Source organism: Myotis lucifugus, unplaced genomic scaffold (genome assembly GCF_000147115.1).
Source record: "Myotis lucifugus unplaced genomic scaffold, Myoluc2.0 scaffold_60, whole genome shotgun sequence".
Taxonomy (NCBI): Eukaryota; Metazoa; Chordata; class Mammalia; order Chiroptera; family Vespertilionidae; genus Myotis; species Myotis lucifugus.
The window spans coordinates 5,630,248-5,642,627 of NW_005871108.1; the positions used below are offsets into that span (position 1 = coordinate 5,630,248).

General features: G+C 43.2%; 1 protein-coding gene across 1 annotated transcript in view; it reads left to right on the forward strand.

Annotated features, from left to right (window-relative positions):
• The window catches only part of CNBD2 (cyclic nucleotide binding domain containing 2), a 56,360-nt gene that overhangs the window by 20,509 nt on the left and 23,471 nt on the right, over nucleotides 1–12,380 (forward strand). Inside the window, exons 6-8 of the mRNA XM_006089482.3 lie at nucleotides 1,976–2,132; nucleotides 2,605–2,756; nucleotides 4,784–4,922. Of these exons, the coding sequence (XP_006089544.1) occupies nucleotides 1,976–2,132; nucleotides 2,605–2,756; nucleotides 4,784–4,922 (448 nt within the window). The remainder of the gene's footprint in view (nucleotides 1–1,975; nucleotides 2,133–2,604; nucleotides 2,757–4,783; nucleotides 4,923–12,380) is intronic.

Consider the following 12,380-nt stretch of genomic DNA (forward strand, 5'->3'; position numbering starts at 1 on the left):
CTGAGGGTCTTTCTGGCTCCAATTCTAGCAGTCTACACTTGAGTGAACACTGGCTCTGCTCTTTTGATCCCAAAGTCTTATTTCCTGGCTGAATATGCCTGCCTTCTCCCATCTGGCCATTGTCATCTGGGCCATCACCTCTTTCCTATGTTGACACAGCTTCTGGTTTATACCCAAACAAACCCAGAGCCAGAGGGGAGCCTGAAGCTACTGACTCCAGCCTAATACAGTCCTCAGTCCACCTGTTCTCTAGTCCCTGCCCCCAGGAATTTGCCACAGGGTTTGAAGCCAGTAGATGCTCTGGAAGCTCAGAAGGGGAGCTATTGCTAAGGGCTGAGTCTGAGAGATCTTCCTGGAGGCAGTAGGATCTGAGCTGGACCTTGAGCTCCCTGAAAAAATTTGAATAGGTGAATAAGAGAGGAAAATCCATTCCAAGCAGGGGGAGCTGTGTAGACAAATTGATGGAACAAAGGAAGTAACACTTGTCCTGTGCAGAGGGTTGGCTCTGGCTCTCCTGCTGCTGGTAGCTCAGTGAGGAGGGGGAGGAGAATTCAGAGGACCTGCTGAGGGCAGTGCAGAGAGATTGGAGTTGAGGGGTATGACAGCAGTCTGGAAAAACACTGGGGCACTTTTACAAAGGCCACTGATTCCTAAGAACTTGGTAGACACTGAAGGGCAGACTTTGGGCTCCCCATTGCCTTCTGGGTAAAATCCAAACTTAGCCCAACTTTTGGAGTGAGCCAGATTTCTCTTCCATTACCCCCCTGACCTCCTCCCCGTCTCCCATTTTCCTTTCTAATGGTAGTTACAGTTATTCCGTTGAATGTGCCCATGCTTCCAGTCACTTCTGGGCCTTTGAAACTGTTTTGTTTTTTTAAAATAGATTTTTATTGGTTTCAGAGAGGAAGGAAGAGGAAGAGATAGAAACATCAATGATGAGAGAGAATCATTGATTGGCTGCTCCTGCACACCCCCCGACTGGGGATCGAGCCTGCAACCCGGGCATGTGCCCTTGACCGGAATCAAACCTGGGACCCTTCAGTCCACAGGCTGACGCTCTGTCCACTGAGCCAAACCAGCTAGGGCACCTCTGGACCTTTGGACAGGAGTCCCTTTGCCTGGGATGTTCTTCCATCAATCACTCTGTCCACCTGGATGACTCCAGACACCATCCTAGAGCTTTCTCTGGCCTTCCTAAGCTGAGTTAAATGTCCCTTCTCTGTGCTTCTGAATTATCCTGTGTTTACCTCTCTTTAAGCGTTTTTAAACCTTATTTACCTCCTTATTTGACAATAATTTTGAGAATGAAATCTGTGTCCTTTATCTCTGTGCCTGACAGACACAGTTGGAATTTGTTTAACTTATATTGAATGAATGAAGGAAATGAATGAATATTGAAAGAAGTGAAATTTGAGCTTGCATTTGAAATACAGAAATTTCCTTCTGAGCTTAAGAACTAACTCCCAGTTTTCTTGGGACCTGGCACTTCTACCCTCAGGGTTCCCAATTGGGTAGTGAGTTCTTGAAGATCATAAGACCATTTATTTGTCTCTTTCTAGGCATATTCATCTATATTTTATAGACAAAAGAAACTGAAGTTCAGAAAGGGGATATTAGTTGCCCAGTGGCATATAGCTAGGGGTAGAACTAGGATTGGGATCCTGGTCTGACTCTACCACTCATCCAATCCTTTCAGCATGTGTTCATTCATTTATTTCACAACTGTTCATTGAGCATTTACTGTGTGACCAAGCAGACTGACAAAGGCTCTGTTCTCTGGAAGCTTCAGTCTAACAGAGGTGGGCAACTAAATGTGTTAGCTTGATGGAGCTGGGAGTGGGCTCTTCTGAGTCCTTTCTAGTTACAGCCTGTGTTTTAGTTCTCCAGAGCAAAGGGCACAACCAATCCAACTCTCCTCCCAGCATGTGCTGGGCTCTGGGTTGCTACTAGATCACAGGCTATGGTCTTTTCCCAGGTTTGGTCGCAGACGTGTGATCATAAAGAAGGGGAAGAAGAGCACCAGCTTTTATTTCATCTACTTGGGCAAAGTCGCAGTGACCCAGGATGAAGATGGCAGCAGCGCCTTCCTAGACCCCCACCCGATGTTGCTGCAGAAGGGCGACTGTTTTGGGGTAATGGAGGAAGGGCCTGGCTTCCTGGGCTGGGGTTGGAGTGTGAGAGATTCCTGCTAGAACCTCTTGGCCAGGCCCAATCCTGTCTTATATTCTGTGCAAGCCACTGCCCTGTTGTGGGTCCTAGCACCCTTATCTGTCAAAGGCCAGCTCTTCATTTGTGATGTTTAAGGAGTATGTTCCCCATATGACCCTTAGAGATACATGACTCCTCAGTGAGGCCTCTCCAGCTTCCTGACTCTGGCCTGGTCAAGTCTGTTGCCTCTTTTTCCACAGGCAACATATTAAGAGGGAGGAGTGGCCCCACTGAAGGGTGATGAGCAAGAGCACAGGGCTGGCCCCAGAACCTGCAGTCTGGAGAGGAGAAATTTCAAGGGAAGGGGGGAAACAGAAGCAGGAAAGAGTGTGCAAAGCTGCAAGCAGGAAATGAGAGGTAGCCTCCTAATTGCCTTTGCCCCTGTCTACCCAACAGGAAATGGGCCTTCTGAGTTCTTCAGTAAGGAGGGCCACTGTGGTCTGTATGGAAGAAACAGAGTTCTTGGTTGTCGACCAAGATGATTTCCTTGCTAATAACCTGGACCATGAAGTTAAAAAGGATGCCCAGGATCGGTTTGAGTTTTTTAGGTAACTTCATCATCAGCCAGCATCTTCCCCCCTAGGTGTTTGTTAGGTACCTAACTTTGTCCCAGGCCCAGGGGGAAACTCTAGGTGCTTTTCTCTCTGCCTGAAATGTTCTTCAAGTACCCACCTCCCACCCAAGTTCTCTATCAAACTCCTACTATACCTTCAGGTCTCAGCTCAAATATCCCTTCTTTGTGGAACAGTAATACTAGAATGGCTAACGTGTACTGAGTGCTTGCTGGGCCGGAAGGGTGTTAAGACCTCTGGACTACCTGCCTTATCTAATTTCACGTTCAGTCCTATGAGGATATTTCTCTTATTCTCCCCCAACTTATGGGTGAGGGAAATAAGGCTCAGGATGGGGATGTCCCAGAATGTCTGATTCAGAAGTCTCTGGGCCTCACCACCCCACCTCACTAACCAACCCCATCTACCCTCAACCCAGAATAGAGAGGGTGCCCCTCAATGCTTTTATTACACTATGTTAAAACTGTAATTCTTGATTACACAATACTTTCTTTGCAATTTATTTGCCCTATCAGACAGTAAGCAATATGGTGGCAAGGCCCTATCTGTACTTTTTACTGTTGTAATCCCTGTGTTGTCATAGTGTCAGGCACATGCAGATGCTCATTCAGTTATCTTTAGGAAAGAGTGAAAGTCAAATGAAGCATAGGCACTGGCACTGAAAATACATGTCGTAGGTTGCAGGCTATAGAGAATCATGATAAACAGAGCGTCCCTGTGAACTAGAGCCGAGAGAGCGCTTCACAAAGGATCTGGAGCCTGACAAGGGGGAATTTAGTCCCCAAGGGAGGAGCAGTTCATTTGTTCATAGAGTGGGAAAATGACGCTGGTTTCCTTCCAGTCTCAGCTCTTACGCTTATCAACCATGTGACCCTAGATAGGTTATTTCTCCAGGTGTTAGTCTCCTGCTCTGTGAAATGGAGATAATGATTCCTCTCTTCCAAGGTCATTTTAAGGATTGAATGAGATAATCATGGGAAGTGTGTGGCCCAGTGTTTGGCACATAGTAGGTGCTTCTTCTGGGGTGGCCCAGCTTTCTTTCCAGTGCCTCTCCAGTGGTTCTCAACCTTCGTAATGCCGTGACCCTTTAATACAGTTCCTCATGTTGTGGTGACCCCCAACCATAAAATTATTTTCGTTGCTACTTCATAACTGTAATTTTGCTACTGTTATGAATCGTAATGTAAATATCTGATATGCAGGATGTATTTTCAGGGGTTGTGACCCACAGGTTGAGAACCGCTAGACCCTTCTCATCTGGACATGGCACTGATTCCATTCCCCTTTGGTGCTCTGAATGGAACTCAGTGCCCCCACTGAGGCCTAAGTCACTGAGTTCTGAGCTCATAATCTGTTGGAGCTGAGAGAATCTACTACCATAGCTAGTAGTCCCTTGGGGCCTCATCTGAGGGAAGGCAAACACATGTATGCGGTGTATGAGGTCAGGTGGAGGGGAAGTCACTTCAGTGGGCCTTCAACTACAGGGAACAAAAGAGGTGAATCCAGACTCTTCCCCAGGGCTGAGTGTTTGAAGCCAATAGGCCATAGGAGATGGGTAGGAATGAGCTGCCCAAACCAAAGTAGGGCCAAGACTGCTGGACTTGAAGGGCAGAATAGCTGGTGAGCTGCAGTGAGGCCTTCTCACAGTGTTACTTGGAATGGGAATAGCTTAGTGAGCCACAAGGTTGTGGTCAAGGAGCTGGAGGAAGCCTCCTGGAGGGAAGAACAGAAGTGAGAGAATCATAGTTGGTGGATTATACAGGTGTGTTTGAGGAGTAGCAATGGGAAGTGGCTGGATGAAGGGCCTGGAGAAGAAGGCAGGGGGAGCCAAGGAGATATGTGGTAGGAGATTGGCTACAGGGTAGGTGATTGGAGGCTGTGTGTAATCTTCCAACTCAGGCATTTGCAAGAGCAGGAGAACATATTCCCTTTCTGGAAATTGTTAAGAGCTGTGCACCTTCTATGATGGAGGGCAATGCATTCTAACATGTTTTTCCCCTCAGGCAGATGGAGCTGTTACAGTCGTGGTCTGATGAGAAGCTTTGGAAACTGGTAACCCTGGGGAAGGTGGAGAAGTACTCATTTGGGCAGCTGGTCTCAAAAGACATTATTGAATCATCCTCTGTCATGTTTGTCTGCAGGGTAAGAAGTCAAGATTGGGAGTGTAAAGCTGGGAAGAACGTGCCTAATATAGAATCCTATGGCCAGACAGAAGGGTCCTGAGTACTGTTCTGCAGCACTTGCAATTGGCAATTGTTGCCTCATTGAGGATTTAATTTATATTTTTTTCTAATTACTAGTAAGATTAATCATGTTTGTTTACTGTCTAAATTTTGTCTTTTGCATATTGCTTTATGTCTTTGCCAACTTCTCTATTGGTTGATAATGAAAAGAAAATCTAACATGTATTGAGTTCTTACTGTGTACCAGGCTGTGTGCTCAACACACCTTATTTCATTTTAACCTCATAGCAGCACAGAGGAGAGTGGTATTGTCATTCCCATTTTGCAGAGGCACAGGAAGGTTAAGTGGTTTGTCCAAAGTCACACAGTTGCTGCCGGGCAGAGGCACAGTTCATCCCAGGTCTGACTCCAAAGCTCTTCTTCTCAGGAGCTAGGACTTGGCATTTGAGTTGACCTTTCTGTAGTTAATCATTATGATCATCTTCAGAGCCACCAATTTTTTGAGGCTCTTTGCTCTTGCGCCAGGGGTTCTACTAGCATCATTAATTTTTTCATGTGTATTCAGGAATAGATAATATATTCACATGGTTCAAAATTCAAAAGGTTCAATAGAATGGTAATTTTCACCTCTTTCCCCCACCACCCAGTTTCTTATGTGTCTGTACTGCACATATTCTCTGCATTTGTATATGTTTTTTTTCTTTTTTTCCATAAATGGCATCAAATGACATAGACTGTTCTGCACTTTGCTGTTTCTTTAAGAATATTTCTGTAGATCGTTACATACTAGTACATACAGAGCTCGCTCATTCTTTTTTCCACCTGTGTAATATTTTACTGAATGGCTGTACTTCAATTACTTAGCCAGATTCCTATTGATATATATTAATTTTTTAAAATATATTTTTATTGATTTCGGAGATGAAGGGAGAGGGAGAGAGAGATAGAAACATCAATGATGAGAGAAAATCATAGATCGGCTGCCTCCTGCACACCCACTACTGGGGATCAAGCCTGCAACCCAGGCATGTGCCCTTGACTGGAATCGAACCGGGACCCTTCAGTCTTTACCCACTGAGCCAAAGCAGCTAGGGCTGGATATTAATTTGTCTCAATCTTTTGTTATTTTAGGGTTTTGATGAATACCATGCACATACTATCATTTCATCATAAATATTCACCCAAGCTCTATAAGGAAGATATTATCCTAAGTTTACAGACAAGGATAATAAAGACACCTTAAGAAAAGCCACCCAACTACTAAGTGGCAGAGCCAGAGTTCTAAAAACTTTTAGTATTTCCCATATATCTATTATCTACATGTTAAACCACCACAGACATTTTGTCAAGTTTTTGCCAAGGTCATGCATGACACATTGGTCCAGGCTCGAGAGGGATACAAAGATGGAAAAGACTGGTTCTCTCTCCTTATATATCTTCTTTACTAGATTCTGAGCACGGACAATGGTGTCAATACCAACTACAAAGTGATTAGTGCAAAATCTGTGAGTTGTAAGGATTCAGAAGATAGAGCTCTCTAAAGTCTGGAGGCTATAAGGAAGGTTTCCTGGACGAGGTGAGGTGGGAGATGACTCTTGATATATTGGACCATTAGACAAAAGGAAGGGGCAACATTGGTTGTATGCTGGAGCTGGCTCATAGTGATTTTGAGAGCTGATTAAATTTTCAGGAATTCTGTGAGTTGGTAAACACTATAATTATTTAAAAATTATATAAACCTATAATTAAATACATTATATTGAAAACAAGAGTAATAAATGCTGAGCAGCCAGGCCAGTGTTGCTCAGTGGTTGAGTGTCGACCTACGAACCAGAAGATCATAGTTCGATTCCTGGTTAGGGCACATGCCTGGGTTGTGGGCTTGATCTCTCTCCTTCTCCCTTCCTTTCTGAAATTAATAAAAATATATATTTTTAAAAAGCTGAACACAGCCCTAACCGGTTTGGCTCAGTGGATAGAGCGTCGGCCTGCAGACTGAAGGGACCCAGGTTCGATTCCAGTCAAGGGCATGTACCTTGGTTGCAGGCACATCCCCAGTAGGGGGTGTGCAGGAGGCAGCTGATCCATGTTTCTCTCTCATAGAAGTTTCTAACTCTCTATCGCTCTCTTTTCCTCTCTGTAAAAAATCAATGAAATATCTTTCAAAAAATTAATGCTTATAAAAAAAGCTGAACACATCATTTTCTAATGATGTTACTGCATTGTAGTATTATCTAGGCTCTTGAGGATATGTCTATTGCATCTGTATGGTGGAAATACTATACAGTTGTGCACATTTCTTCTCAACTCCAAACTCAGTGACTTCACTCATATTGATAGCTTAAAATTGGCCACTGTGGGAGTATTTACACAATGGAAATTGGCAGTCTAAGTCAGGTCTTGATTTATGGCTTTGCTGATTGTCTTAAGAAAGCTCTAGAGAAAATGTTTATAATGTAGGTTATATTTAATAGAGGGAAGGATCTGTAGCTATTACACTGTGAAGAGAGGAAAATTGAGAAAATATTCTTCTAGTATTTAAAAGTCATGATCTGATCCATCATAGATATTAGTCATATCATCAATGAACAGTGAGGTTCTGATACACATAGTGATAAAGCTAAAAGAGTTTTCAATTTAATGAATATATATGAGAGTGAGAAATAGTTTATCAGTAGATTATAAATCAGATTTAATAATACTAAATTTATTGGGAAAAGAGTGGATTCGGATACAAATTCATTTGTCAAATCATGGTTGAATTATGACCAATTGGCCATGGACATAAGAGTTCAGCCAAAGTCAACAAAAGCATCCTGTGAGAATTGATTGTCAAAATGGAATATTTAATGAGTATAGTATATTTTGTTATTTATAAACTAGAGGCCCGGTGTACAGGATTTGTTCACTGGTGGGGGGCATGGCCTGCAGGGATTGGCCTGCTGTGGAAGCACCGCTCATCCTGGTCCACCAAGCAGATATCAGGGAGGAGAAGGAATTGCAAATGATTCAAGTTGGCCTTCAGGGCTCTCCACTACCAGTTCTTCTCGGCTTTCTCCCATCTCTTCTCACATGACCATCAGGATTCTCCAAACTTATATAAACCCCAAGCACATCCCTACTGCAAGCTTGGCTTCCTACTATTCCACTCAGCTGGCAAGGACCTCATCCTTATCCCCACCCTTGATTGAGTCAGATCCTGTGCATCCAATCCCCTTTCACGTGTAGAAGCTGGAAGCCAAACAAACACTACATTTCCTAAGCTCCCTTGCAGCAAAGGCTCTGGATGTGATTTGGATTCCACCAATCTGATGCACTTGGGTAGACTTGGCTTTGGAACTGCCAGATATCTACATTGTTAGTGGACCCGCCCTCTGAGTGGCTGCTCCCACTGTGGGAGTGTGCTCAACCCGGTCAGCTGAGCAGTGCTCCCACTCTGGGAGCACACTGACCACCAGGGGGCAGCTCCTGCATTGAGTGTCTGCCCCCTGGTGGTCAGTGCACGTCATAGTGACTGGTTGACTGGTAGTTCTGGTCGTTCAGCTGTTTGGTCACTGGGCTTTTATTATATAGGATTGTGTATAACACACCCTTTATAACAGTAAAATTTATAGATTTGTGTACATTTTCCTAGAGAACTAGTTGTTAAACTTAGCAGTACCCTGGATGTGTTTCTGTTATTATTCTGGGTTAAGTCTTAGAGAACAGAGTCAAGTGTAACTAACATAAGCAGAAAGGAATTTATCAGAGGGTATTAAATGGCTAACAGATTGACTGGGTGGTGGTGGGGAGGCCTGAAGAAACAGACCTAGACTGAAAATGACTCCCAAACAATTCCAGATCAGAGTCCAGATCTGGATTGCCACAGGTGCTGCTGCTCCTGCCACATTCAAGAAGCCACTGCCTCCACTAACAATGTAGATATCTGGCAGTTCCAAAACCAAGTCTACCCAAGTGCATCGGATTGGTGGAATCCAAATCACATCCAGAGCCTTTGCTGCAAGGGAGCTTAGGAAATGTAGTGTTTGGCTCCCAGCTTCTACACATGAAAGGGGATTGGATGCACAGGATCTGACTCAATCAAGGGTGGGATAAGGATGAGGTCCTTGCCAGCTGAGTGGAATAGTAGGAAGCCAAGCTTGCAGTAGGGATGTGCTTGGGGTTTATATAAGTTTGGAGAATCCTGATGGTCATGTGAGAAGAGATGGGAGAAAGCCGAGAAGAACTGGTAGTGGAGAACCCTGAAGGCCAACTTGAATCATTTGCAATTCCTTCTCCTCCCTGATATCTGCTTCATCTTACCTAAAATTTGTTTTTCCTAAAAAGATTCAGGGAATAAGTAGTGAGGGATGTAAGTTCAAGACTTCCTTTAATCAGCAGGATGATTACATCCTGACCAGCAGAACGTGGGGGATACTTCTTAATCTGTTTTGGCCTCCATTTCTTAATCTGTAAAATGGGACCAATTTGCCTCATAAAGTCTGTAAGGATGAGAGTTTAGCACATACTCAATTAACATTCATCCTCTAATCCAGTTGTTCCCAGAGTGTTGTTGCTGGACCAGCAGCATCAGAATCATCTGGAAACTCATTAAAAGTGCAAATTATTGGGCCCACACAAGAGCTATTAAATCCAAAACTCTGGGAGGAGGGGGGGGGCTTTAGGGGGGATCAGTAATCTGTGTATTTAGTCTTTCATGTGATTCTGATGCACATTAAAGTCAGAGAACCTGCGATTTAAGGGAAGAGTTTTCAATTTTTTTTAAAATATATTTTCTTGATTTTTTACAGAGAGGAAGGGAGAGAGATAGAGAGTTAGAAACATCGATGAGAGAGAAACATGGATCAGCTGCCTCTTGCACACCCCCTACTGGGGATATGCCCGCAACCAAGGTACATGCCCTTGACCGGAATCGAACCTGGGTCCTTTCAGTCCACAGGCCAACGCTCTATCCACTGAGCCAAACCAGTTTTGGCAGAGTTTTCAAATTTTGGTAAGCATAAAGAACACCTAGGGTGCTTCTTCAAAAGGCATGTAGATTCCTGCCTCACCACAGAGATCTGATTCACTAATTCTGGAAAACTGCATTTTGAATAAGTGAATAAGTGTCACAGGTGCCCAGCTGGTGTGGCTCAGTGGTTGAGTGTCAATCTATGAACCAGGAGGTCATGGTTCGATTCCCGGTCCAGGCACATGCCCAGGTTGTGGCTCGATCCCCAGTGTGGGGCTTGCAGGAGGCAGTCAATCAGTGATTCTCTCTCATCATTGATATTTCGATCTCTTCCTCTCCCTTCCTCTCTGATTTCAATAAAAAAATATTCTTAAAAAGTGTCACAAGTGATTCTAATGTAGGGGTGCTTGAACTTCATTCTGAGAAAAATAGTAAAGATGTCACAAACTCATCTTGGCCAGTAGGTAAGTTTGGTTTATCCCTTACAGTGTTTTATTAAAAGCTGATTTAATAGTTGAGGTGGAGATTGGACATAAAAATTCCAATTTCTGGCTTCTTTTGACTATTCAGAAGATCAGGCAATACCAGGCTGTATTCTGGCTGGAGTTCGAGAGCACCTGCCCCTTTAAAGGGACTGCTATTTTTTTCTCATTTTTATTTCCTGACTAGTTAGCTCCTTGAGTGTTCCTCTGCTAAGGAAACCGGGCTGCCTGACTCCTGTAGTTTACTCATATTGCCACTAGAGGGCAAAATCAGCAGCTGGTGGCTGGGAGTCCTTCATTTCCTGCTGGCATCACAAACATAATTAATGCCCATATTCAACTCATTTTGAACAGTTTATAATTTGGGGACACATAGTGAAATTGTTTTCTTTACAGATACAGATGTGATTAAATATCCATGAGAGACTTTCTAAGAAGAAACTGTTGGAGTGTTTTTCTTTAGCACCTGCAGTTCCTAGTTGATAAATGTTTGTTGAATGAATATTGAATAAAGCTCCATGCACAATGCCTGGCATATAAAAGGGCTTATTAAATGTTTGATCCCTTCTTCTTCTTCCTCTTTAACAGTAAACTGTCTTGAACCTTAACCCTTCATAATGTGTCTCTTAGAGTTCCTACTAAAAAAGGGATTTATCTTTATAAATCCTTATATAAAGATATGAAATTTTAAAATGACATATTCTTCTTGCCTACCAGATTAGGAAAAATTAGAAAGATTGTGCAAACCCAGTTGGCAATGTAACAAAAGATGTATTACAAGGGACTCTGTTATATACTGTCAGAGAGGGTGTAAACAGATCTAATATTTCTGGGGGGCAGTTTGTTGATGTGTATTGAAACATGCATAACTTTTGGAATTAATCCCAAAGACATAATGAAACATGGGTATTCTTTTAGGTAAACGAGTTTCAGCTGCAATTATAAACAATACTCAAATCTCAGTGGATTAACTAACAAAGATTTATTTCTTCAACCCATTACTTGATCATAGCAGGCCAGCTAGTCTTGCTCCTTATAGTAACTCAGGGACCCAGGCCACTGGAGACTCTATCTAGTGGGAAGCCAAGCTTGCAGCAAGGATGTGCCTGGTGTTTATATAAGATTGGAGAATTCTGATGGCTGTGTGAGAAAGGATGGGAAGAGCCTAGATACAGTGGTTGGCAAACTCATTAGTCAACAGAGCCAAATATCAACAGTACAACGATTGAAGTTTCTTTTGAGAGCCAAATTTTTTAAACTTTAACTATATAGGTAGGTACATTGTTATTAACTTAACTAAGGTACTCCTAAGGCTTAGGAAGAGCCACACTCAAGGAGCCAAAGAGCCGCATGTGGCTCGAGAGCCGCAGTTTGCCGACCACGGGAGAAGAACTGATAATGAAGAGCCCTGAAGGCCAGCCTGAATCATGATCAATAGGATGGGGCAAGGGAATGTTGAGAATCAAGCACTGGCTTTTAAAGTTCCCACCCAGAGTATCATAAGTCACTTTGCTAACAGAAATTGACCAAAGCAAATTCCTAATTCAGAGTGGAAGAGTGCAATCCTGCCATGTGCTTGAGAGGAGAACTCAAGTATTTGTGACCTGCCTAATGACCACTCTAGAAGATGTATGGACAAGATTGTCAATTAAAGTTGATGACCACTGCAGAAACCCACCTCCAGCAGCTTAATGAATAATAATTTTTCTCATGGAGTAAAGTCTAGATTTAAGCAATCCAGGGCTAGAAGAGCTGTTTTAGAAAGTCTTTTAGAACCCACACCCTTTCTTGCTTCTACTTTCTTTAAAAAATATATATTTTTATTTATTTCCAAGAGGATGGGAGAGAAAGAAACATCAATGATGATAAAGAATCATTGGGCTAGCGCTAGCTTCTACTTTCATCATCCACAGCTTATGGCTTTCATCCTGATGGTCACAATATGGCTACTCTACCTCTAACCAAACTGCTTGAGTTTCAAGCA